The sequence below is a fragment of the Balaenoptera musculus genome, chromosome 18 (genome assembly GCF_009873245.2).
Source record: "Balaenoptera musculus isolate JJ_BM4_2016_0621 chromosome 18, mBalMus1.pri.v3, whole genome shotgun sequence".
NCBI lineage: Eukaryota > Metazoa > Chordata > Mammalia > Artiodactyla > Balaenopteridae > Balaenoptera > Balaenoptera musculus.
Window position 1 is genome coordinate 207132 of NC_045802.1, and position 26260 is coordinate 233391.

The 26260-nt window shown below is 36.6% G+C and overlaps 1 protein-coding gene across 1 annotated transcript in view; it reads left to right on the forward strand.

The window, feature by feature from the left end:
* Window positions 1-26260, forward strand: part of RNF17 (ring finger protein 17) — a 121234-nt gene that overhangs the window by 33058 nt on the left and 61916 nt on the right. The window contains exons 12-18 of the mRNA XM_036832032.1: window positions 3206-3395; window positions 4654-4822; window positions 6152-6342; window positions 7288-7429; window positions 21059-21212; window positions 24571-24686; window positions 25951-26071. Of these exons, the coding sequence (XP_036687927.1) occupies window positions 3206-3395; window positions 4654-4822; window positions 6152-6342; window positions 7288-7429; window positions 21059-21212; window positions 24571-24686; window positions 25951-26071 (1083 nt within the window). The remainder of the gene's footprint in view (window positions 1-3205; window positions 3396-4653; window positions 4823-6151; window positions 6343-7287; window positions 7430-21058; window positions 21213-24570; window positions 24687-25950; window positions 26072-26260) is intronic.

Below are 26260 nucleotides of genomic sequence, written 5' to 3' on the forward strand. Positions count from 1 at the left end.
AGTGAGATGGATGCCGGGCAGTGGCATCCATTTCCTAGGGCCACACAGAGGGTAACTGGTAAATTTAATCAGTCCATCTTAATTCTAAGGCTGTGTGTAATTTGCTGTAATTTAGGCTTTCATTACAAACGTTTTCCTTGTAACACTTGATTAAATTTGATTGTACTCTGTAATAAGATGAAGCTATGATTTGTTTGATTTATTAATAGAGCATTTTTCTCATTCTGTTACTATCAATGCCTATATATAACTAATACCAAAAACTACTATATTGTCCGTTCAGCTTTATATATTAGGTTTTTTAAAAAAATTTTTTAATTTTTTGGCTGCGTTGGGTCTTGGTTGCAGCACGTGGGACCTTTCATTGCAGTGCGTGGGCTTCTCTAGTTGCAGTGCACGGACTTCTCTCTAGTTGTGGCATGTGGGTTTTCTCTCTCTAGTTGTGACGCGTGGGCTCTGTTGCTTGTGGCACTCGGGCTCTCTAGTTGAGGCACGTGGGCTTAGTTGCCCTGTGGCATGTGTTATCTTAGTTCCCCGACCAGGGATTGAACCCACATCCCTTGCATTGGAAGGCGGATTCTTTACCACTGGACCACTGGGGAAGTCCCTATAGTAGTTCTTTAAAAGTGTTACTAACTCTCAGCTCATCTTTGTAGCTTATCAGAATATCAAGACTAGAATCATCATATACTTCTGATAAAAATGAATAATAATTTTTAAACTTAAAAAATAGTGTTTAGGGACTTCCCTGGTGGCACAGTGGTTAAGAATCCTCCTGCCAGTGCAGGGGATACGGGTTCGAGCCTTGGTCCAGGAAGATCCCACATGCCGCGGAGCAACTAAACCCGTACACCACAGCTACCGAGCCTGCGCTCTAGAGCCTGCGAGCCACAACTGCTGAAGCCCGTGTGCCTCGAGCCCGTGCTCTGCAACAAGAGAAGCCACCACGGGACTTCCCTGGTGGCGCAATGGTTAAGAATCCACCTGCCAATGCAGGGGACATGGGTTCAATCCCTGGTCTGGGAAGATCCCACTTGCCACGGAGCAACAGCCTGTGTGCCACAACTACTGAGCCCGCATGCCACAACTACTGAAGCCCGCGTGCCTAGAGCCCTGCTCTGCAACAAGAGAAGCCACCACAATGAGAAGCCCGTGCACTGCCATGAAGAGTAGCCCCCGCTCGCCACAACTAGAGAAAGCCCTCATGCAACAACGAAGACCCAAAACAGCCAAAAATAAATTAAAAAAAGAAAGAGAAGCCACCACAATGAGAAGTACATGCACCTCAACGAAGAGTAGCCCCCACTCGCAGCAACTAGAAAAAGCCCGTGTGCAGCAACAAAGACCCAGCGCAGCCAAAAATAAATAAATAGAATAAATTAATTTAAAAAATAGTGTTTAAATTCTGAATATCTAAGGAGGGAAGAGTGTAGCGTTAAAGTTAATTTTTACGGCTGCAAATAATTCTCTAAATTTAATATATGCACAAAAGAGCTCAGTTTAGATTTAGAAAATGTTCTAAGAAAGCCAAAAAGTCATCCTTTAAGTTGTCAAGGATAATTATTATTTCAAGGTAGATATACATGATTTAAATACTCATCTATCTTTTTTCTTTTTCTTTCAATTTTTTTATTTTTGGCTGCGTTGGGTCTTCGTTGCCGCACATGGGCTTTCCCTAGTTGCGGCAAGCAAGAGCTGCTCTTCATTGCGGTGCACGGGCTTCTCATTGTGGTGGCTTCTTTTGTTGCGGAGCACGGGCTCTAGGCGCATGGGCTTCAGTAGTTGTGGCTCACAGGCTCAGTAGTTGTGGCACACGGGCTTAGTTGCTCCAGGGCATGTGGGATCTTCCCAGACCAGGGTTCGAACCTGTGCCCCCTGCATTACCCTGGATTCTTAACCACTGTGCCACCAGGGAAGCCCTCATTTATCTTTTGAGAAATTAATGGTAAGGGAAGAAATGTAATATAATGCTTTAGCAGAGTATCCTCTTGTTCCTTTTTCCTACCTGTGTTCTTCATTATAAAGAACAACAGATGACTTCAATAGACTTTTATCTCATCTGTTGCAAGAAAGAATAGTTTAATAGCATATAGTTTAAAACTAAGAATATTGGTTATATGGTATATCAGCATAAGAGAAGGGTTGATGACAATCTCAAGGCCAAAACACATGTTTTGGTAGAACTTAAAAGGTTGCCCTGATGTGCCTCTCAACTATCCTGTTTTTATTAGCCTGTATAGAGGGGATTATACAGCATCTCTCTGTATATAATCAGTGATCAAGTCTTACCAAGTATATCTCTGATGCTAGCTGAGTTTTTAAGAGGATGGGCTCTAAGACTACCTGGGTTCTCTTCCTACCTCTTCTAAATAGCCATGTGGCTTGGGCTGGGTTTTCAGCCTCTTTTTGCCTAGTTTCCTCACCTATAGGATGGAAGCACCATCTCCATGGGGTTGTTGTGGGGAGGAGGTGAATTAAAACACAAAATACTGAGAACATTGCTGAGCCTATAGTAAAAATAAAAATTCTTTCTAACTTGATCTTTTTTTCTGGTTATTAATTTGTAATTCATCTGATCCCTCTATAAGGGAAGACCATAAGGTCTTCCTCTGCTGCTTGGTCCTTGGTTCATCTTCCCCTTCTCTGAACTCCACTGTGTATTAATTTCTTAATTTTGGCCTTTACACTCTGCCTTTCTTGGTTTCTTTACTTACACTCCCCTTTTACCAAGAGAATGTCATTGCTGCTTCCTTTATGCTACTAAAGTATTTTATAGATTTCGGTATATATATATCTGCACTTGCATGTGTGTACATGCACAAAGACAGGTCTTTATTGTTATAAGTACAGTGTGTTATAGTCACTTACTTGCCTGTCTCCTTTCCTTTCTTGAGCTTCTTGATGGCAGGACGGTCTTACTCACCTTTGTTATAGTTTATAAAACACAGGTCCTCAGTAAAGGACTGCTGGCTTTGTTTTCTTTGTTTTTACCTCCCCGTCTAGGTCATAAGTTTCTGTATAACAGAAACTGCCAGAATACACTACCTTTTAATCCCTCTCATAGCACTTGACACAGTACTGTATCATCAGTTAATAAATGAATTAAGACTTCTTAGTGGTGGAACTAATGTACATGTTTGTAAATTAGAGCTAATTAGATATTTTTCTTCATAAACATTGATAATGATTTGTCTCCATTATTTAGGTGCAAGAATATTTGTCAACAGTATTGAAAATGGAATGTGGTGTCGAGGAACTATTACTGAATTAATTCCAATAGGAAGTGAAAGTATTAGAAAACCTTACATTCCAACCAAGTTCTCAGTCCACAAAGTTGCACTAATACAAATATTCATGGTAGATTTTGGAAATTCTGAAGTCCTAATTGTTGCAGGGTATGTTATTTTATAATTACTATGTGTTCGTGGTCTGCTTAGAAACACTTGTGATGGGGGAGGAGGGGAGATACTAAAGAATAAAGAAAAGTAGGAAGAGGTAGAGAGGAATAAGTTATCCTTCTTCACTTCCAAGGCATATACCTTTTATTTTGCTCTGTAATTTGCCTTACTAATTACTAAATTAGTAAAGTATTAGTTATCAGTGTTACTAGATGGGGAGCTTGGAAAAAGAACTTTTTGATGTTTCAAACTTAAATGCTCTTCTATATAGCCTCAAAGCAGGAAATGAGGCACAAAAATGGTTCTTTTAAATGAAGTGTTACAGTTAGTTGCCAGATGATTGAGTAAAATTTTTAATCATATTTCTGTAATTTCATTATTGTATGTTAAAGTGGCATAGTGTCTAACTCTAGGTGTTCAAAACCGTTTCCCTCAGTCTTCTAGGAAAATAAAACAAACTGAAAATGTTCTTCTAGTAAGGACCAGTATTAACTCTTGCATGGTCACTTTATTAAATGGTCATAGCTTTATAAATAGATTTCTACTTGGGGGTGTCATTATGCCTTTTAAATTTAAACCAAATAGGTATATGAAAGACAATCCAGATGAAGGCAGTTGAGATTTATTTCTATAGGTAGAAACAGTGTCTGTGTTTATAAAAGCTAGATTAAATCTATATAGTGAGATAGTATGAATCAGAATATAACTTTCTAAGAGAAAAATACCATATATTAACACATTTATATGGAATCTAGAAAAATGGTACTGATGAACCCAGTGGCAGGGCAGGAATAGAGATGCAGACGTAGAGAATGGACTTGAGGACACAGTGGGGGAAGGGTAAGCTGGGACGAAGTGAGAGAGTAGCATTGACATATATACACTACCATGTGTAAAATAGATAGCTAGTGGGAAGCAGCTGCATAGCACAGGGAGATCAGCTTGGTGCTTTGTGACCACCTAGAGGGGAGGGATAGGGAGGGTGGGAGGGAGACTCAAGAGGGAGGAGATATGGGGATGTATGCATATGTATAGCTGATTTACTTTGTTATACAGCAGCAACTAACACACCATTGTAAAGCAGTTATAATCCAATAAAGATGTAAAAATAAATAAATAAGTTTTTAGAAGAGTGTAACTTCCTAGAAGATTTAACTTAAAGAGAGTATCCTTAGAAATGCATACCTTTTGTGGGGTAAGGCAAGTTTGGGCTTGAAGCATTATTTTCAGTAAATATTGCTTGAATTCTTCCCAGAGTTGGTGATACTCATATGAGATCAGAACACATTGCTAAGCAGCATGTCACACTAAATGACTTGTGTCTGGCTCTGAGGAAGTCTGAGCCATATATTGAAGGGCTGCTGAAAGACATCCAGCCATTAGCACAGCCGTGCTCATTGAAAGACATTGTTCCACAGAATTCAGTAAGTGAGACTTAAATTATTTCTTATTCAGGGGCCAGATAGTCCAGTTTTAGCTATGCATTGCTGACCAGATTACTGAATGTAGGTTCAGTTCTCTTGTTAAATACATTTTGTATAATAAACTATTGGTGCCAATAAAAAAGGAAATGAACTTCAGTTTCTACAGTTAGAACCGTTCTTAATGGGATATTGAGTTGAATATGCATATATGAACATAATGATGGGTGAAATATCCAAGTAAACCATAAAATTTTGGAGTCAAATAAATATGGAGAGAAAAATAAATTTTAAATGTTATGTGGTATGTGTTTCCATTCATTTCTTCACTATCTCCATGGCCCTTTGCTCACTACTTATAGCCTATATTGTATTCTGCTTTGTATTATTAATGAATATTTATTCCCCAGAAAGATTTAAAACTCCTACGAGACAGAAATTGTGAGTAAAAATACTTGTTAAGCAATTATATTATTATAAAGTCTGTGAAAGCATGAGTCTGCACCTTTGCTCATCTTTGTATTCCAGCACTTAGCAAATCACTGAGCACGTAGTAGGCATTCAGCAAATATTTGAAAGAATGAACAAATGAATAAAAAAGTAAAAGGAAACACATAAACATATTAGCCCTGGTATTTTCCTCAAAATGGGAAAATTATTTTGGCTTTAATTTTATCTTTTATTTTTTTTTTTGCCTTTTCTATTCTGAGTGGGCTTTACTTTTATACTCACAAAATCTTTAGAAGATGTTTTATTTTTAAGGAATGTGTAGTTTTGGCCCGTGAAATTTACTTTAAGTATGAGTACTTAAAGTTTCAAAGTTCAGTGAGACTTTTTTTTTTCAATGGGTGAGTATTTTTCCTTATTGTTTAAGTAGCATTTACCTCATATATTGCTAGTAATGGAAACTAAGTTACCTGGTAATGATTGTAAATATCTTTAATGTATTACATGGCTTCCATCATGCTTTCAAAATTACCTTTTGGATTTCATCGTTTAAGTGGAAAATTCGTATATAATACTTGCTTTATTTTTAAATTTTTATTTATTATCTTGATATTAATATTCAGAAGTAAAACTAAGTCCTGAAGTGCAACAGCTTATGGTCACCTTGAGACCATGTTTATAAAACCTAAGTGTGATCCGTACATTGTGCATACATAAAGACTGTCCTTGGGTTTGTGGGCCCAGCTGCTTCTAAATATCTATGGTTGGTTCAGTGCCTTTGTTTGAATTTGCAGACTTTGGCTGTTACAAAGCTAAATCTACAACGTTGTACCATTAGAGCTAATTATAATTACTGAATACATTGGAATTTTACTTTTTCCACAGACTGAAGGCTGGGGAGAAGAAGCTAAAATAGAATTTTTGAAAATGGTAAATAAGAAGGCTGTTTTAATGAAAGTTTTTAAAGAAGAAGATGGTGTGCTAATTGTAGATCTACAGAAGCCACCAACAAATAAAATAAGCAGTGATATGCCTGTGTCTCTTAGAGATGCATTAGTTTTTATGGAACTAGCAAGGTAGGTAACTTACTAAAATGTAAATATTTTCAAGGTTATAGCTGTAAATTGGAACAGCAGATTTTACCTTTAAAAGATATGGGCTCTAAAGTGAACTGTAACATACACTAAGAGGGAGCACCAAATCCTAACCACCAGACCACCAGGGACATCCTAACATACTCGAAGAGGTTAAAAATACTGCTGTCAGAGTTTTCTAAGTACGGTTGTCTGTGAAAATTGCATTCAGATCATTTGATTTAAGGAAATAGAAAAGATTCAAAATAGAAACGATTGGTAGATATGGAACATTTCTTTAGACTCTTGCTAACTTTTACAAGTAGCTCCACTAGGGTTTCAAGAATTACAGTTTAACAGTTCTTGACTTACATTTTCTAACCTTTGGAATAAGATCATGATCACCACTCTATATTTAATGTATGAATCTAGAGTAGATACTTAAATTTCTTTCCTTTCTCATCTCTGATGAACAAAGTAAGATGACTAAGTAACCACAGAGATAATGGAAGATACTACTTTCTGTCCTGAGCAATTACAGGACTCTGGAAGTGACCCAAGTAGATTCCATTCTGGAAAAATAAAACTTAAGTAGAGTATTGGAGGTGAAAGGGGTCACAGAAACCGCTCAGCTGGCCTTTCTGATTGCTACCATAGATGCTGGGTATTGTCAACCAAAAGAGTAGAAACTTTGAGTAGAACGTACAGCCCCAACTCAAAAATGTTCCAGCACAAACTTGAAGGTTAATTATTGAGTTTTGAGACTTGACCTCTTATTTATCCTGGTTTGATAATTGGAGACAATACTAAGAAATGTTGTAAGTTAGAAGAGACAAATTGGAAAAATACTCTTGGTAGATAAATCAGTATGTGTGTAAGTCCTTTTTCTTCAGATCAATTCACTGAGAGAAGAGAGACTTAATGGCTCTTGCTTATGCTTTTAATTAGGTTTAGGTCTCAATCACCAAGAAGTCACTCTGAAAAAAATACGACGTTACACTATCATCCACCTGTTCTGCCTAAAGGAATGACAGATGTTTCAGTTATGGTTTGTCATATAAATAGTCCTACTGATTTCTATCTTCAGTTGGTAAGTATATAGTGGTCCTTTGAGACAAAGTATTTTTTCAAATTTTAAGTAGAAATTTATAATGGAAATGAGGACCCAGTATGAATTTAGAGCAAACCACTATCAACCTTCTGTAAATTTAAGTTTCTTAGTAGCTTAGAAGTTTCTTGTTTTTAAACAAGAAATTCACGTGATTCATAGTAAATTGAAGGAAATCTTTATCATGCAAGTTAGTGAAGTATGGAGGGGAAGGAAAATGAAGGATCCCTAATGTGTAAATGTTTCTTGCTACCTTCTGCAATCTAGAAACCAGGAGAGCACATAGAGCTGGCAAATCAAAATAAAATGATAACACCTGCTTCTGATGATGTATGAGAATTTACTTATTGTTCCTAGATAATTTTCAAATACCAAAATAGATTCAGATTAAAGGCATTCATAGAAAATTTTGGATATATGACTGATGGGTTTGTTTTAGATAGATAGCTACCAGCATTAAGGTTCATCTTTATTGATCTCTTTGTTCATGCTTTATGTGTCACACAAAGCATTATGGCCCTTAGAATGAGTTAATTCCAGTCCATTGCCCATTTTTGAATTGGATTATTTATTTTGCTGTTGTTGGGTTATAAGAGATCTTTATACATTATGGATATTAATCTTTTATCAGATATATCATTTTCAGATGTTTTTTTCTTATTCTGTGGCTTACCTTATCACTCTCTTGATAGCATTCTTTCAAAAAGTTTTTAATTGATAAAGTCCAGTTTATCTACTTTTTCTTTTGTTGCCAGTATTTTGATGTCATATCCAAGAAATCATTGCCAGTCTAACATCGTGAAGCTTTTCCCCCCTGTGTTTTCTTCTATGAGTTTTATAGTTTTAACTCTTACATTTAGGTCTTTGAGTTATTTTGAGCTAATTTTTATATATGGTGTAAGGGAAAGGTCCAACTTCATTCTTTCCCATTGGATATCCAGTTTACCCAGCACCATTTGTTGAAAAGATGGTCTTTTCTCTATTGAATGGTCTTGGCACTCTTGTCAAAACTCAGTTGACCATATACGTGAATGTTTATTTCTGGGCTCTCTATTCTATTCCATTGGTCCATCTGTCTGTCCTTATGGCAGTAGCACACTGGTTTTTTTGGTTGTTTTTTTTTTTAATTGAAGTATAGTTGATTCACAGTGTGCCAATCTCTGCTGCACTGCAAAGTGACTCAGTTATATACATACATACATTCTCTTTTAATATTCTTTTCCATTATGGTTTATCCCAGGAGATTGAATATCGTTCCCCGTGCTGTACGGTAGGACCTTGTTGTTTATCCATTGTAAATGTAATAGTTTGCATCTGCCGACCCCAGACTCACAGTCCATCTCTCTGCCTCTCACCCTCCCCCTTGGCAACCACAAGTCTGTTCTCTGTGTCTGTGAGTCTGTTTCTGTTTTGTAGATAGGTTCATTTTTGCCATATTTTAGATTCTGCATGTAAGTGATATCATACGGTATTTGTCTTTCTCCTTCTGAATTACTTCACTTAGTATGATAATCTCTAGTTGCATCCATGTTGCTGCAAATAGCATTATTTTGTTCTTTTCTATGGCTGAATAGTATTCCATTGTATTTATATACCACATTTTCTTTATCCTTTCATCTTTCGATGGACATTTAGGTTGCTTCCATGTCATGGCTATTGTGAATGGTGTTGCTATGAACATAGGGGTGCATGTATCTTTTTGAATTATAGTTTTGTCTGGATATATGCCCAGGAGTGGAATTGCTGGATTATATGGTATATCTCTATTTTTAGTTTTCTGAGGAACCTCCATACTGTTCTCCATAGTGGCTGCACCAATGTACATTCCCACCAACAGTGTAGGAGGGTTCCCTTTTCTCCACAGCCTCTCCAGCATTTGTTATTTGTAAACTTTTAATGTATTTATTTTTAATTTTTTTGTTTTTATTTACTTTTTTGGTCACACCACACGGCATGCAGGATCTTAGTTCCCCAGCCAGGGATCAAACCCGTGCCCCCTGCAGTGGAAGCACGGAGTCTTCATCACTGGACCATCAGGGAAGTCCCTATAGACTTTTTTTTTTTTTTAATGGCTGTGTTGGGTCTTCGTTGCTGCACGCGGACTTTCTCTAGTTGTGTCGAGTGGGGGCTACTCTTCGTTGTGGTGCGCAGCCTTCTCATTGCAGTGGCTTCTCTTGTTTCAGAGCACAAGCTCTAGGCATGCGCGCTTCAGTAGTTGTGGCACACGGGCTCAGTAGTTGTGGCACACAGACTGTAGAGCGCAGGCTCAGTAGTTGTGGTGCGTGGGCTTAGTTGCTCCGTGGCATGTGGGATCTTCCTGGACCAGGGCTCGAACCAGTGTCCCCTGCATTGGCAGGTGGATTCTTAACCACTGCGCCACCAGTGAAATCCCCCTATAGACTTTTTAATGGTGGCCATTCTGACCAGTGTGAGGTGGTACCTCATTGTAGTTTTGATTTGCATTTCTCTAATAATTAGTCATGTGGAGCATCTTTTCATGTGCCTACTGACCATCTGTATGTCTTCTTTGGAGAAATGTCTATTAAGGTCTCCTGCCCATTTTTCAGTTGGGTTTTTTTTGTTGTTGTTGTTGAGTTGTATGAGCTGTTTATATATTTTGGAGATTAAGCCCTTGTCGGTTGCATCATTTGCAAATATTTTCTCCCATACCGTAGGTTGTCTTTTCGTTTTGTTTATGGTTTTCTTTGCTGTGAAAAAGCTTGTGAGTTTCATTAGGTCCTGTTTGTTTATTTTTGTTTTTATTTCTATTGCCTTGGGAGACTGACCTAAGAAAACATTGGTACAATTTCCACTAAGATCAGGAACAAGACAAGGTTGTCCACTCTCACCACTATTATTCAACATAGTTTTGGAAGTGTTAGCCCCACAGCAATCAGAGAAGACAAAGAAATAAAAGGAATCCAAATCGGAAAAGAAGAAGTAAAGCTGTCACTATTTGCAGATGACATGATACTATACATAGAGAATCCTAAAGATGCTACCAGAAAACTCCTAGAGCTAATCAATGAATTTGGTAAAGTAGCAGGATACAAAATTAATGCACAGAAATCGCTTGCATTTCTATACACTAATGACGAAAAATCTGAAAGTGAAATTAAGAAAACACTCCCGTTTACCATTGCAACAAAAAGAATAAGATATCTAGGAATAAACCTACCTAAGGAGACAAAAGACCTGTATGCAGAAAATTATAAGACACTGATGAAAGAAATTAAAGATGATACAAATAGATGGAGAGATATACCATGTTCCTGGATTGGAAGAATCAACATTGTGAAAATGACTCTACTACCCAAAGCAATCTACAGATTCAATGCAATCCCTATCAAACTACCACTGGCATTTTTCACAGAACTAGAACAAAAAATTTCACAATTTGTATGGAAACACAAAAGACCCCGAATAGCCAAAGCAATCTTGAGAACGAAAAATGGAGCTGGGGGAATCAGGCTCCCTGACTTCAGACTATACTACAAAGCTTCAGTAATCAAGACAGTTTGGTACTGGCACAAAAACAGAAATATAGATCAATGGAGCAGGATAGAAAGCCCAGAGATAAACCCACACACATATGGTCACCTTATTTTTGATAAAGGAGGCAAGCATATACAGTGGAGAAAAGACAGCCTCTTAAATAAGTGCTGCTGGGAAAATTGGACAGGTACATGTAAAAGTATGAAATTAGAACACTCCCTGACACCATGCACAAAAATAAACTCCAAATGGATTAAAGACCTAAGTGTAAGGCCAGACACTATCAAACTCTTAGAGGAAAACATAGGCAGAACACTCTATGACATACATCACAGCAAGATTCTTTTTGACCCAGCTCCCAGAGAAATGGAAATAAGAACACAAATAAACAAATGGGACCTAATGAAACTTAAAAGCTTTTGCACAGCAAAGGAAACCATAAACAAGACCAAAAGACAACCATCAGAATGGGAGAAAATATTTGCAAATGAAGCAACTGACAAAGGATTAATCTCCAAGATTTACAAGCAGCTCATGCAGCTCAATAACAAAAAAACGAACAACCCAATCCAAAAATGGGCAGAAGACCTAAATAGACATTTCTCCAAAGAAGATATACAGATGGCCTACAGACACATGAAAGAATGCTCAACATCATTAATCATTAGAGAAATGCAAATCAAAACTACAATGAGATACCATCTCACACCGGTCAGAATGGCCATCATCAAAAAATCTAGAAACAATAAATGCTGGAGAGGGTGTGGAGGAAAGGGAACACTCTTGCACTGTTGGTGGGAATGTAAATTGATACAGCCACTATGGAGAACAGTATGGAGGTTCCTTAAAAAACTACAAATAGAACTACCATACGACCCAGCAATCCCACTACTGGGCATATACCCTGAGAAAACCATAGGTCAAAAAGAGTCATGTACCAAAATGTTCATTGCAGCTCTATTTACAATAGCCAGGACCTGGAAGCAACCTAAATGTCCATCGACAGATGAATGGATAAAGAAGGTGTGGCACATATATACAATGGAATATTACTCAGCCATAAAAAGAAATGAAATGGAGGTATTTGTAATGAGGTGGATGGAGTTAGAGTCTGTCATACAGAGTGAAGTAAGTCAGAAAGAGAAAAACAAATACAGTATGCTAACACATATATACGGAATCTAAGGAAAAAAAAAAAAAAAGGCCATGAAGAACCTAGTGGCAAGACGGGAATAAAGACACAGACCTACTAGAGAATGGACTTGAGGATATGGGGAGGGGGTGGGGTGAGATGTGACAGGGTAAGAGAGTGTCATGGACATATATACACTACCAAATGTAAAATAGATAGCTAGTGGGAAGCAGCCGCATAGCACAGGGAGATCAGCTCGGTGCTTTGTGACCACCTAGAGGGGTGGGATGGGGAGGGTGGGAGGGAGGGAGATGCAAGAGGGAAGAGAAATGGGAACATATTGTATATGTATAACTGATTAACTTTGTTATAAAGCAGAAGCTAACACACTATTGTAAGGCAATTATACTTCAATAAAGATGTTTAAAAAAAAAAAAAAAAGTTTAAAAAAAAAAAAAAAAGAAAACATTGGTACAGTTTATGTCAGAGAATGTTTTGCCTATGCTCTCTTCTAGGAGTTTTATGGTGTTATGTCTTATAAAAGTCTTCAAGCCATTTTGAGTTTATTTTTGTGCATGGCGTGAGGGTGTGTTCTAACTTCATTGATTGATTTACATGCAGCTGTCCGACGTTCCCAGCACCACTGCTAAAGAGACTTTTTCCCATTTTATATTCTTGCCTCCTTTTTGAAGATTAATTGATCGTAGGTGTGTGGATTTATTTCTGGGCTCTCTGTTCTGTTTCATTGATCCATATGTCTGTTTTTGTACCAATACTACACTGGTTTGATTACTGTAGCTTTGTAGTATTGTCTGAAATCTGGGAGAATTATGCCTCCTGCTTTGTTTTTTTTTCCTCAGGATTGCTTTGACAATTCTGGGTCTTTTATGTTTCCATGTAAGTTTTTGGATTATTGTTGTAGTTCTCTGAAAACTGTCATGGGTAATTTGATAGGGATCACATTAAATCTGTAGATTGCTTTGGGTAGTATTGCCATTTTAACAGTATTAATTCTTCCAATCCAAGAGTGTGGGATAGCTTTCCATTTCTTTGATTCCTCTATAATTTCCTTTATTAATGTTTTATAGTTCTCAGCATATAAGTCTTTCAGCTCCTTGGTCAGGTTTATTCCTAGGTGGGTTTTTTTGGTGCAATTTTAAAAGGTTTTTTTTTTTTTACCTTCTCTTTCTGATATTATTTTATTGTTAGTGTAAAGAAATGCAACTGATTTCTGAATGTTAATCTTGTATCCTGCTACTTTGCTGAATTCATTTATTAGATCTAGTAGAGCTTTTTTTTTTTTTTAATATTTAGTTATTTATTTAGGCTGCACCAGGTCTCAGTTGCAGCATGCAGATTCTTAGTTGCGGCATGCAGACTCTTAGTTGCAGCACGCATGTGGGATCTAGTTTCCCGACCAGGGATTGAACCCAGGCCCCCTGCATTGGGAGTGTGGAGTCTTACCCACTGGACCATCAGGGAGGTCCCGGATCTAGTAGTTTTTGTGTGGCATCCTTAGGGTTTTCTATGTATAGTATCATGTCATCTGCATATAGTGACAATTTTACCTCTTCCCTTCCAATTTGGATACCTTTTATTCCTTGTCTGAGTAGCACACTGTTTTAATTACTGTGGCTTTGTAGCAAGTTTTGAAATCCGGATGTGTGAGCTCTCCAACTTTGTTCTTTTTCAAGTTTGTTTTGGAAGTTTGGGGTCCCTTGAGATCCCATATGACTTTTCAGATGGGTTTTTCTGTTCTACCTTAAACATCGTTGGGATTTTGATAGGGATGACTTTGAATTATAGATTGCTTTGGGTACTGACATCTTAACAATATTAAATCTTTCAGTTCATGAACATGGGAGATCTTTGCATCTTTATTTTGTCTTCATTAATTTCAGCAGTGTTGTGTAGTGTACAAGTGTACAAGTCTGTAGCATCCTCGGTTATGTTTATTCCTGAGTATATTCTTTTTATTCTATTGTAAAATGAATTGTTTTCTTGATTGCCTTTTCAGACTGTTCATTGTCATTGTGTAGAAATGCATCTGATTTTTTTGTGTGTTCATTTTGTATCCTACATCTTTGCCAAATTCATTTATTAGACCTACTAGTATTTTTGTGGCATCTTAGGGTTTTCTACCTATAAGATCATGTCATCTGCAAAAAAGAGATCATTTTCCTACTTTTTGTCAATTTGGTTGGCTTTTCTATCTTTTTTTTGCCTAATTACTCTGGCTAGAACTTAAAATAGTATATTAAATAGCAGTGGCAAAAGTGGCATCCTATCCTGTTACTGTTCTTAGAAGAAAAGCTGTCAGTCCTTCACATACAAAATTTGCCCTCCAATTTAAGATGTACATTCAGTAGTGTTCACTATATTCACGTTGTTGTACAACAGATCTCTAGAATCTGTTCATCTTGCAAAACTGAAACTCAGTACCCCTTGAACGATAACTCCGTATTTCATTCTACCCTCAACCACTGACAACTACAATTCTACTTTCTTTTTCTATGAATGTGGCTATTTAGATACTTCATGTAAGTGGAATCATACAGCACAGCTTTACCCTGCTTTTCGAAAGTTCACTTTACACCAACTTTGCTTTTCTGAAAGACCTGTATTAGTATCTGTTTTTACTAACTGAAAGAAATCTGAAGAGAATTTTTGGTCTTAGCAAAAAAAGTGAGCTTATTTACTTTACTACCTTTTGGCTTACAAAAGATTTCATAGGAACACTCTGCTTTCAGATAGCAGGGATACCTGTATTTGTCCTTTTGGCACTGGCTTTTTTCACTTAGCATAATGCCCTCATGTTTCATCCATGTTGTAGCATGTGACAGGACTTAACTTCTTTAAGGCTGGCTAATATTCCATTGTATGTATATACCACATTTTATTAATTCATTCATCCATTGATGGACATTTGGTTTGCTTCTACCTCTTGACTATTGTGAATGATGCTGCAATGAACATGGGTGTGGAAATACTGTAGTGTCATGTTTTGGTTCCCTTCTTATTTCCTTTTGTGTATCTATATATTTATCTATTGTTACTATGGGGATTACATATAACATCCTAAAGTTATAGAAATCTAATACGAATTGATACCAGCTTTAATTGAACAAAACCCTACTCCTGTATAACTCCATTCTCCTTTTATATTATTGATCTCAGAAATGAATCTTTGTACATTGTGTGCTCAATAATGTAGATTTATAATTATTTTTATGCATTTGTCTTTTAAATCCTGTAGAAAATAAAAGTGGAGTTACAAACTAAAGTTAATAATATTGGCTGCCATATTTGTCCATGTATTTATGTTAACCACAGATCTTTACACTTTAATGTGGCTCTAAGTTACACTCTAACACCTTTCATTTCCTCCTGAAGGACTCCCTTTAGCATTGTTCATAAGACAGGTCTAGTGTTAATGAACTTCCTCACTTCTTGTTTATCTGTGAATAGCTTATTTCTCCCTCTCTTTTGAAGGATAGTTTTGCTGGATCTATAATTCTCAGTTGATGCTTTTTTCTTTCAGCAGTTTAAATGTTATCTTCTGACCTCCAGGATTTCTGATGAGAAGTCAGCTGATAATCTTATTGATGATCCCTTATATATGACAAGTCACTTCTCTCTTGCTGCTTTCACAACTCTCACTTTGTCTTTGGCTGTTGACAGTTTGTTTATCATGCATCTAGTGTGTCTCTCTTTGAATTTATCCTACTTTGCGTTTTTTGAGTATAGTAACTTTCTAAGGCTGCTATAATGAAGTGCCACAGGGAATTGCCTGGCGGTACAGTGGTTAGGACTCTGCACTTTCACTGCCAGGGGCCAGTTTCAATCTGTGGTCAGGGAACTAAGATCCCACAAGCTTTGTGGCATGCCCACTCCCACCCCCCCCGTGCAAAAAGTGCCATATACTAGGTAGTTTAAAAAAACAGAAATTTATTTTCTCACAGTTCTGGAGTCTGCAAGTTTAAGATCAAGGTGTTGGCAGAGTTGGTTCCTTCTGCGGTCTGGGAGGGAATATCTGTTCCATGTCTCTCCCCTAGATTTGGTGGTTTGCTGGCAGTCTTTAGCACTCATTGGCTTCTGCTGCATCATCCCAGTCTCTGCTTCCTTCACATGGCACTCTCTCTGTGTACTTGTCTGTCTCAATTTTTTAATACAGACAACAGTCATGTTGAATTAGGTCCCGCCTAAGACTTTAATTTAACTTGATAATATCTATCAAGGTAAAACCCTATCTCCAAATAAGGACACATGCTGAGGTACTGGGGGGTTAGAACTTCAACATATTTTGGGGGGAGGACACAATTCAACCCATAAGCAGTCCACTTTCTGCTGTATCAAAAATTTCCTGCCCACATGCAATAACCCCATCCCAACATTCCAAAAAACTTAACCATTCTAGCATCAAATCTAAATCCAAAATCTCATATAAAATCACTAAATCCCTGATTATCTGAATCAGGTATAGGTAAGAATTGTTTAACTCAAGCTGAGGCAGAACTCCTCTCTGTCTCTGAATCTGTGAGACCAGACAGTAAGTCTAAAACCTAGCAGGGGGGCTTCCCTGGTGGCGCAGTGGTTGAGAGTCTGCCTGCCAATGCAGGGGACACGGGTTCGAGCCCCGGTCTGGGAAGATCCCATATGCCGCGGAGCAACTGGGCCCGTGAGCCACAACTACTGAGCCTGCGCGTCTGGAGCCTGTTCTCCACAACAAGAGAGGCCGCGATAGTGAGAGGTCCGCGCACCGCGATGAAGAGTGGCCCCCGCTTGCCGCAATTAGAGAAAGCCCTCGCACAGCAATGAAGACCCAAAACTGCCAAAAATAAATAAATAAATAAAACCTAGCAGGGAAAATTCCATTAGATTCTTATGGCTTGAGAATAACCCTCATTGGCTGGATGCTCTGTCCTCCAGTCCCACTAGGGTGGTGGCCGTACCCCTTCAGTCATGGCAGCAACCTCACCCATTGGAGTTGAGGATTTATCCTAACCCTCTGGAACCCAGGAGGAGGCCCCATCCCTGGAACAGAGGAGGAACCAGCCCTGCCTCTCAGGTCTGTGCCCTCTGGGCCTGAGTAGCAGTTGGAGATACACTAGCCTCTGAATCTCCTTCAGGATCAGTCTTCCCTTTTCTTGAAACATATGTTCATAACCGAATAGCTCTGTCAGCTCACTTCCTGCCTATAGAATCCCACAAGCCCACCGGCCCCCCTTCATTTCCTCTCACCTCTGTCCCCTTCAGTTCACGCTGGCATTGTTTCTGCTGAGATGAATGATTAGATCCACAAGTCATACACCCATAATCTCTTGAGCGGACACTGCCCAGCCATGCCCTTGGTGTTCTCTCCAGAGCTTGCTTTCTCATTTTTTGAAATACAGGTAGGCTGAGAATTTTCTAAATCTTCAGATTCTGCTTCCTTTATGTTTAACAATTTATTCTTCAATTTATGTCCGTCCTCTCACATCTTATTATAAGCAGCAAGGAGAAACCTGGCTGGCACTTTGACACTTTGCTTAGCAGCCTCCTCAGCTAAATATCCAAGTTCAACTTTTCACCCAATAGAACATAATTCAGCCAAGTTCTCTACCACTGTGTAACAAGGATTGCCTTTCCTCCAGTTTTCAGTATCTTATTCCTCATTTCTGTCTGAAATCTCACCAGAAATACCTTTAACATCCATGTTTCTGCCAGTAATCTTTCCAAAGCAATCTGTTTATTTTCATTCAAGTACCGCATAATTCTTCCTCTTCTTTCTATTCATTACCCAATTTCAAAGTTTCTCCCATATGTTAGGTATTTATTACAACAGCACCCTACTTTCCCATTCCAAAATCTGTATTCATTTCCTAGGGGTGCCATAAGAAAGTTCCACAAGTTAAGTGTCTTAACATAAATTTATTGTCTCACAATTCTGGAGTCTGGAAGTGTGAGATCAAGTTGTTAGTAGTGTTGGTTCCTTCTGAAGGTTGTTAGTGAGAATCTATTCCATGCCTTTTTCCCTAGCTTCTGGTGGTTAGCTGGAAAATTTGGTGTTCAGTGGCTTCTGCCTCACTCCAGTTTCTGCCTTCATCTTTACATGCATTCTCCTGTGTATGTGTCTTTGTGCCCAAATTTACCCCTTTTAATAAGGACACCAATCACATTGGATTAAGGCCCACTTTAACGACCTCATTTTAACTTGATAAATACCCTATCTCCAAATAAGGTCATGTTTTGAGGTTCTGGGGGTTACAACTCCAACATATCTTTTTGGGGGAGACATAAATCAACCCATAACATTGAACTGCTTGGATTTGTAGATTTGTGTACTTCATCAAATTTGGGAAGTTTTTGGTCATTATTTCTTCAAATACTCTTTCTGCTCCTTTCTTTCTCTCTTCTCTTTCTGGGGCTCCCATAATGCATATTAATGATATCTCACAATGATAATGTGAGATTAATGATATCTCACAAATACCTTGGTCTCTGTTCACTTAATTCTTTTTTATTTCTGCTCCTCACTATTTCAGTTGTCCTATATTCAAGCTCACTGACTCTTATGCCTGCTCAAATCTGCTATTGAACCCCTCCAGAGTATTTTTTGTTTCAGTTATTGTACTTTTCAGCTCCAGAATTTGATTCCTTTTTATAATTCCTGTCTCTTTGTTGATACTTTCATTTTGATCCTTTATTGTTTTCCTGGTTTTCTCTAGTTCATTGTCCATGTTTTCCTTTAGTTCTTTGAGCATATTTAAGACAGTTGTTCTAAAGTTTTTGTCTAGTAAATCCACTATCTGGGCTTCCTAAGGGCTGATTTCTGTCTGTTTATTTTGTTCCTTGGAATGAGCCATGTTTTCCTGTTTCTTTGTATGCCTTCTGATTTCTTGTTGAAAATTGGGCATTGACTATTATATAACTCTGAAAATCAGATCACCCCCCACACACATACTGGATTTTTTAAAATTGTTGAAGACTAGTAGTTGGTTTATTTTAAGACTTTTTCAAACTATTCTTACAAATACTATTCCTAGTATGTGATCACTGAAGTCTCTCTGTTCTTTTAGCTTGTGTTCAGCAAATGTTTATGTTGATTTCCTTGAATGTTGAAAGCTTGATTGGGTGTTTGCTTGGGTGCTGTAAGCCTTTAACTGTTTCCCAGAGCTCTAACAGAGTTGGTTCAGATGGTTTCTCATTTTTTCAGTGTTTCTGTGGGGGAACAAGAGCTTGGAGCTTCAGAGTCTGCTGTTTTGCTGATGTCATTTCTCTATTGAATTTTCCAATGTTCCATTTGGATAATCTGTTAATGGAAGAATATGAATAATATCTACTTAGAAATAAAGGTTTACAGTCTGTGCATCCAGACCTCCGTCCATTTCCTCCATCACATATAGTAGTCCCCCCTTGTCTGCAGGGGATACAAGACTCCCAGTGGATGCCTGAAACTGTGGACAGTACTGAACCCTGTATATATGATGTTTTTTTCCTATACATGTATACCTAAGATACAGTTTAATTTATAAATTAGGCACAGCAAGAGATTAACAACAATAACCAACAATAAAATAGAACAATTACAACAATGTACTGGGGGGGAAAAAGAAAGGTTTAAAAGGTTTAAAGTGTTGTGAAAATAATTTATATGAAATAACAAAAGATTCAGAAAATTTCCACTTGCATTATTATACCCACAAAAGCGAAAAACTTCATTTTTTGACCATTTGAGATGGATTTTAAAATATTTTTCATCTTAAGAATTGGTATTTGGAAAAATAAACATTTATCCTTGGTTTTGGTTTAGGAGCTGTGTTTTAAGTAGTATAAGAACTTAAGGAACTATGTTTTAAAGTAACCAAATAGTCCCATTTAATAAGGTAAAGCTCTATTCAATTATGCAGTCATTTCACAAACTCTACTGAAATGATTGATTTAAATAAGATTTATCAATTCACATTAAAACCATTAGATGGATGGCTGATGGGAAATTGGACATTCATACAATGCCAAAGTAGTACTACATGAATTACTTGGTGACCACAAGGGAAAAACGTAACTGTATAATGAAGGGATGAGAATCACCAGCCCTTTCCGTAGGTGAATCTTAGCATATCATTAGTGAGTCAGTAATATTATGTCTTGATGTGTTGCAACTTGACGTATTCTAGCCAAAAGGTTTGGCTTGAATCCATCAAACTTGTAGATATAACTCTCAGTTCGGGCGAAATTCTAGGGATAGGCCCTACTCAATGGAGGAACAAGATAAATAACAGGATGAAAACATAACCACATAAATCCAGAAGATGGGGCATTCTGCAGAAAAATAGCACACTGTCTTTAACAAGACAGGGTCATTTTAAAAAGAACACTACACTAAATTATAAGACTTACTGAGATAACCAAATATAACATGTAGTCTTAGATTGGATACTGGGTTTGGTCAGTTAGGGAAATCTAATATGTTCTAGAAGTACTAGTAGGAACACTTACTGAAGCAGAAAAAGTGAGAATTGATAGAAAAAAATGCAGATTATCGAATTATATGTATGGTATGGTCTCATTTTTGGTACATACAAAAGTATGGAAAGTGTGCTTAGAAAAAGATCTAGGAGCGGGAGTTCCCTGGTGGTCCAGTGATTAGGATTCAGCGCTTTCACTGCTGTGGGCCTGGGTTCAGTCCCTGATCGGGGAACTAAGATCCCGCGAGCTGCACAGTGCAGCCAAAAAACTAAAAAGAAAAAGACCTAGAAGCATGTACATTTTAGATATCTGGAAGAATATGATTTTTAAAAAATTTTGTTATGTTTATGTATGCTAATTTTATGTACTACTTCTGTAACAAAATATTTCAAATATAAATTACATGACAGTTTATATCTAATTCAATTCTAATATTTCATAATTTTATGAGCAGTGCCTATAAACATGCAACACTTAAATTTTAAGTTTCTATGAAACTACAGTGCTTTAATCCCTGCTTTAACTCTGTTTCTTAGATAGAGAGCCTGGATTTTTTATTTCTATTAAAGACAATTGAGGAATTCTATAAAAATGAAGATGGAGAAAATCTGGAAATCCTCTGTCCAGTTCAAGGTCAAGCCTGTGTAGCTAAATTTGAAGATGGAGTTTGGTACCGAGCAAAAGTTATTGGTAGGAAATTGCACACTATTTCCTCAGTGAAATGTTATGCTTAAAAATTGATACCATTTGAGTCAGTACAGATTAAATCATGGAAGTGATTATTATTTGATCTTACAGTTTTGCTCTTTAGAAAGCTAGCGATAGTGTTGATAGATGAACCTCTGGCTCCTTAGATTTCATTCAGTTTGACTAGGACTTAACCATTTTTTTTTGTTTTCTAACGTTTGCCTTATTTAAAAAGTTAAATAGTGCTAAATGACTTACACATACTCCACTCTCCTCCAAAAAGGCAAATACTTTTTGTCGTTTATCTGTGTTGTTTTGTCTAAATAATATGTTATACTTTGTAGGTACTTCAGTCTTAGGTATTAATTATGTTAGACGAATTTTAGATCTCTTGTAGCTCTTTTGTCCCTTCTCTCCTCCCACATAGTTATTGATGTATCACAATTTTTAGTTATATTCTTATTCTATGCAAGTATTTTCAGTGCTACTCCCTAAAGTATACTGTAATTCTGAGTTAATAATTGCATCAATTTTTCACTTTATTTTCTTTCATTGGGTTGGCCAAAAGGTTCATTTGTTTTTCCCATAAGATGGCTCTCATAGCACTTAGTTGTCTTTAACTTCATTCGAAACAATTTTGTTAGATTGTATTGTGACAGCTGTCATATCAGCGTGCATTTTAAAAAAAACTTATCAAAATTGGTAAATTTGTGTAGCTATTTTAGTTTTGAAGATGGAAGAGAAAAAAGCAACATTTTCAGCATATTATGCTTTATTATTTCAAGAAGGGTAAAAACGCAACTGAAATGCAAAAAAAGATTTGTACAGTGTATGGAGAAGGTGCAGTGACTGATAGAACGTGTCAAAAGTGGTTTGCAAAGTTTCATGCTGGAGATTTCTCGCTGGACGATGCTCCACTGTCAGGTAGACAGTTGAAGTTGATAGCAATCAAATAGAGACGTTAATTGAGAACAGTCAATGTCATACCATGCTGGAGATGCTTTTGAGTAGCTAACATACTCAAAACATACAAATCAAGGATTGAAAATCATTTGCACCAGCTTGGTTATGTTCATCGCTTTGATGTTTGGGTTCCACATAAGTTAAGCGAAAAAAACCTTCTTGACTGTATTTCCGCATGCAATTCTCCACTGAAACGTAACAAAAACATCCATTTATAAAACAAATTGTGACGGAGGATGAAAAGTGGATACTGTACAATAATGTGGAACGGAAGAGATTGTGGGGCAAGCGAAATGAACCACCGCCAACCACACCAAAGGCCAGTCTTCATCCAAAGAAGGTGATGTCGTGTATATGGTGGGATTGGAAGGGAATCCTCTATCATGAGCTCCTTCCGGAAAACCAAACGATTAATTCCAACAAGTACTGCTCCCAATTAGACCAACTGAAAGCAGCACTTGACGAAAAGCGTCTAGAATTAGTCAACAGAAAACGCATACTCTTCCATCAGGATAGCACAAGACCGCATGTTTCTTTGATGACCAGGCAAAAACTGTTACAGCTTGGCTGGGAAGTTCTGATTCATCCGCTGTATTCACCAGACATTGCACCTTCGGATTTCCATTTATTTCGGTCTTCACAAAATTCTCTTAATGGAAAAAATTTCCATTTCCTGGAAGACTGTAAAAGGCACCTGGAACAGTTCTTTGCTCAAAAAGATAAAAAGTTTTGGGAAGATCAAATTATGAAGTTGCCTGAAAAATGGCAGAAGGTAGTGGAACAAAAAGGGTGAATATGTTGTTCAATGAAGTCCTTGGTGAAAATGAAAAATGTGTCTTTTATTTTTGGTTAAAAAACCAAAAGAATTTTTTGGCCAACCCAGTAATCTATGGCTACATTTTCCTAGTAGTTTAAAACAATTTTCCACATGATTAGGCTTTTCAGATAATGCTGGTTTGATTTTTTTTTTTTGTAACAGTGAAAAACATCCTTCTATTATCTGCTCCAATTAGACTGCTTGTCCCCTAGGCTTGTTATTCTGGGAGTTTATTTCACTTGTTTTCCTGAATTGGATTGCTTGTTTTCTGGATCCCATTTACCTTTTCGGTTTACTTCCATATTTTGGTGGAGCATTTTCCTCAGAGAGAATAAATGGAAGGGAAATTTTGAGACCTTCCATGTCTCCTGATTCTACTCACACATGATTGATAATTTGGGGAAAACTGTTCTTTAAATCCCATCCCATATCCATTTGTTTGTTTTTGTTTAAAACCGCATCTGCATTCAGGGACTTGAGGAATGGTAAGAATCTAATGGTGTCGTTACACTTGAGATTTTCTTTCTTGCATGAGGATTCCACTGGAAACAGGGCAAGGTCCCCTCACCTCTTTACCTTACTCTTAGGGTACACACGTCTTCTCAAGTACCTGAGCTGCTTGAGTGCCATGTCGAGCGGTGCCAGTGTTCCATCTGCTTTCACTTCTACCAAGGGGCAGAGAATGCCCAAACTTTTTCCATTTTGAAATTATATGTACTGTATTAGTTTTTAAATTTGAAAGTAATGGCAACAAGTTTGGTAGCATTGTACATACGTGTGCTTAGGGGACTAAAGTCAGTCATATTCTGAGTATTTACAAAAAGGTCAGTTTATGATAGATCTTTATTCAAACTTCGGTGTGTTCAAACCTTCCAGAGGTTTCTTTGGTATCCTTTAAAATATGAAAACTAGTTTCACATAGAGGTCTGTTTCTGCTCATTTTTCACAATATCCCCAGATAATTTTTTTAAATTTCACAGTTAGATATTATTATACGAATGAACCTGTGTCTTGATCATTAAGTCTTTTGCCTTGTTTGATTACCTATGTTGACTAACAAACATTAAGTGCTTATTTTGTGCTTGGCTCTTTGCAGAGTATTTTAAATAGGTGAGTCCTCAAAAAGAGTCTTAATAAGATTTGATTCTATTGGTACACCCACTTTACAGGTGAAATAATGAGGCCTACAGAGAAAAAGTAACTTGCTCAGGGTAGTATCTTAGAGATATTAATTAGCTTTCTCAGAGTCACATGTCATTTAAGTGTCTAACTCCAAACCTAATTCTTAACTTTTAGGCCGTAACACCTAGCATTTGATGGCTATTTTGTTATCCTGATTTTGGTTGTCCTTTAGCTATCTTTAAATTGTTAGTTTCTCATTCACCGAGTCTGAACAGGTATGCATTATGGTTGATTTTGTGAAGTTCACATATTAGAAATATTTTTTACATTAAAAAAATATTAAGTTTGTATGTTGAACATAAAGGCGTTCGAATCTAGTTGATTGTAGATCAGCCTAAATTTTGCTAGATAATTCTTTTTTTTCCAAGTTTGTGATTTCCAATTTCATAATTTTTGAAGGATTGCCTGGACATCGTGAAGTTGAAGTTAAATATGTGGACTTTGGCAATACAGCAAAAATAACACTTAAAGAAATGCGTAAAATAAAGGATGAGTTTCTGAATCCTGCAGAGAAGGTAATCTACTTATTATAAATCATAGGGTTAGAATATTAGCACAAATATGAAAGTATTTTTAGAAGTTATTTTCACCGTAGAAATGTTCTTTTAACTTCACTTTTTCTGTAAATAATTTCTGATTCATGGGCTATAGAAAAGAGTCTCTATAGTTACTGTTTAAAAAATAATATGTATCTTAGCAAATAAGCATTAATTATAAACGTGTATATATTTGTGTCTTTATAAGTACTTACTGGTCTGCAGTTTTTAGTGTTATTTTGAAATATCTGTATAAGGTAGTAAGAATATGATATGTGAAAAAAACTGATTACAGAAATGATTTTACTGTGATCCCATTTATGTTTAAGTATATATAACGTGTGCCAGAGAAAGAGAGAAGTCTGGAAGAATAAGTATCAATAAAAAACTTATCCTTCTCTTGGAATCCTACTACCCAGAGATAAGTTTAAGGAGGTTTATTTCCTAATTCATATACTCCTAGTATTTGAATTGTTATTAAGCAGTATTTTTCATTTAAAAATGGGTAAAATGATACAGGAAAAATTTGAAAATACAGATGAGTAAAATGAGGGGGGAATCACTCAGAATTATTCAATATTTTTGATATATATACTTCTAAGATACATCATCTGTGTTTTTAAGAATTATGGGATTAGACTATATATAGTCCCATAACCTGATTTTTCATTTAACAATGCGTCATAATTCTTTCAATGGATGCTTATTATTCCAGTATCTGAGTATACAATAATTCATTCAACAAAATTAATTAATTTTCAACAGATTAATTAATCTGTTTTTTTGTTTGTTTCATTTTTGGTTTGGATTTTTTTTAATAGGTTATTGGGGATTTTATTTTTTTAATTGATGTACAGAATTATATAAGTTGCAAGTGTACAATATAGTGATTCATGATTTTTTAAAGTTATACTCCATTTATAGTTATTGTAAAATATTGACTATATTCCCTGTGCTGTATAATATATCCTTGTAGCTTATTTTATACATAATAATTTGTACTTCTTAATCCCATACTCCGTTGATTCCAACAGTTTGCATTTATAAAAGTACTGTTAGAGACATCTTTGGACATTTATTTGTTTTCTAAATATGTATTAAATTCAAATTCAAATATGTATTAAAATTCAAATATGTATTAAATTCAAAGTTTAGTTTTGTACACATTTAACACTTTATTTTAATTCTAAAATAACTGTAAATTAAGTTTACTTTCTTAATGGTGCAATTTTGTTTGACACAGGCAATTAAATGTAAGCTGGCCTATGTTGAACCATGTAAAGGGACACTGCAGTGGTCAAAAAAAGCTAAAGAAAAATTTCAAGAAAAGACTCAAGATAAGTTTATGACATGTTCAGTCATTAGTAAGCTATTTCCATTTTTATTTGTTGCTATATGATCATAATTTTAAATAAGACTAACATGATATAACATTTGTCAGATCTTATAATAAATTCAGTGTGTCATCAGTATGAGTAGTGAGAGAGAACATTTATTGAGAACTGGGGACAATGGAATAATATCTTCTGCAGGCTCTAGAGCCTAAAATCAGC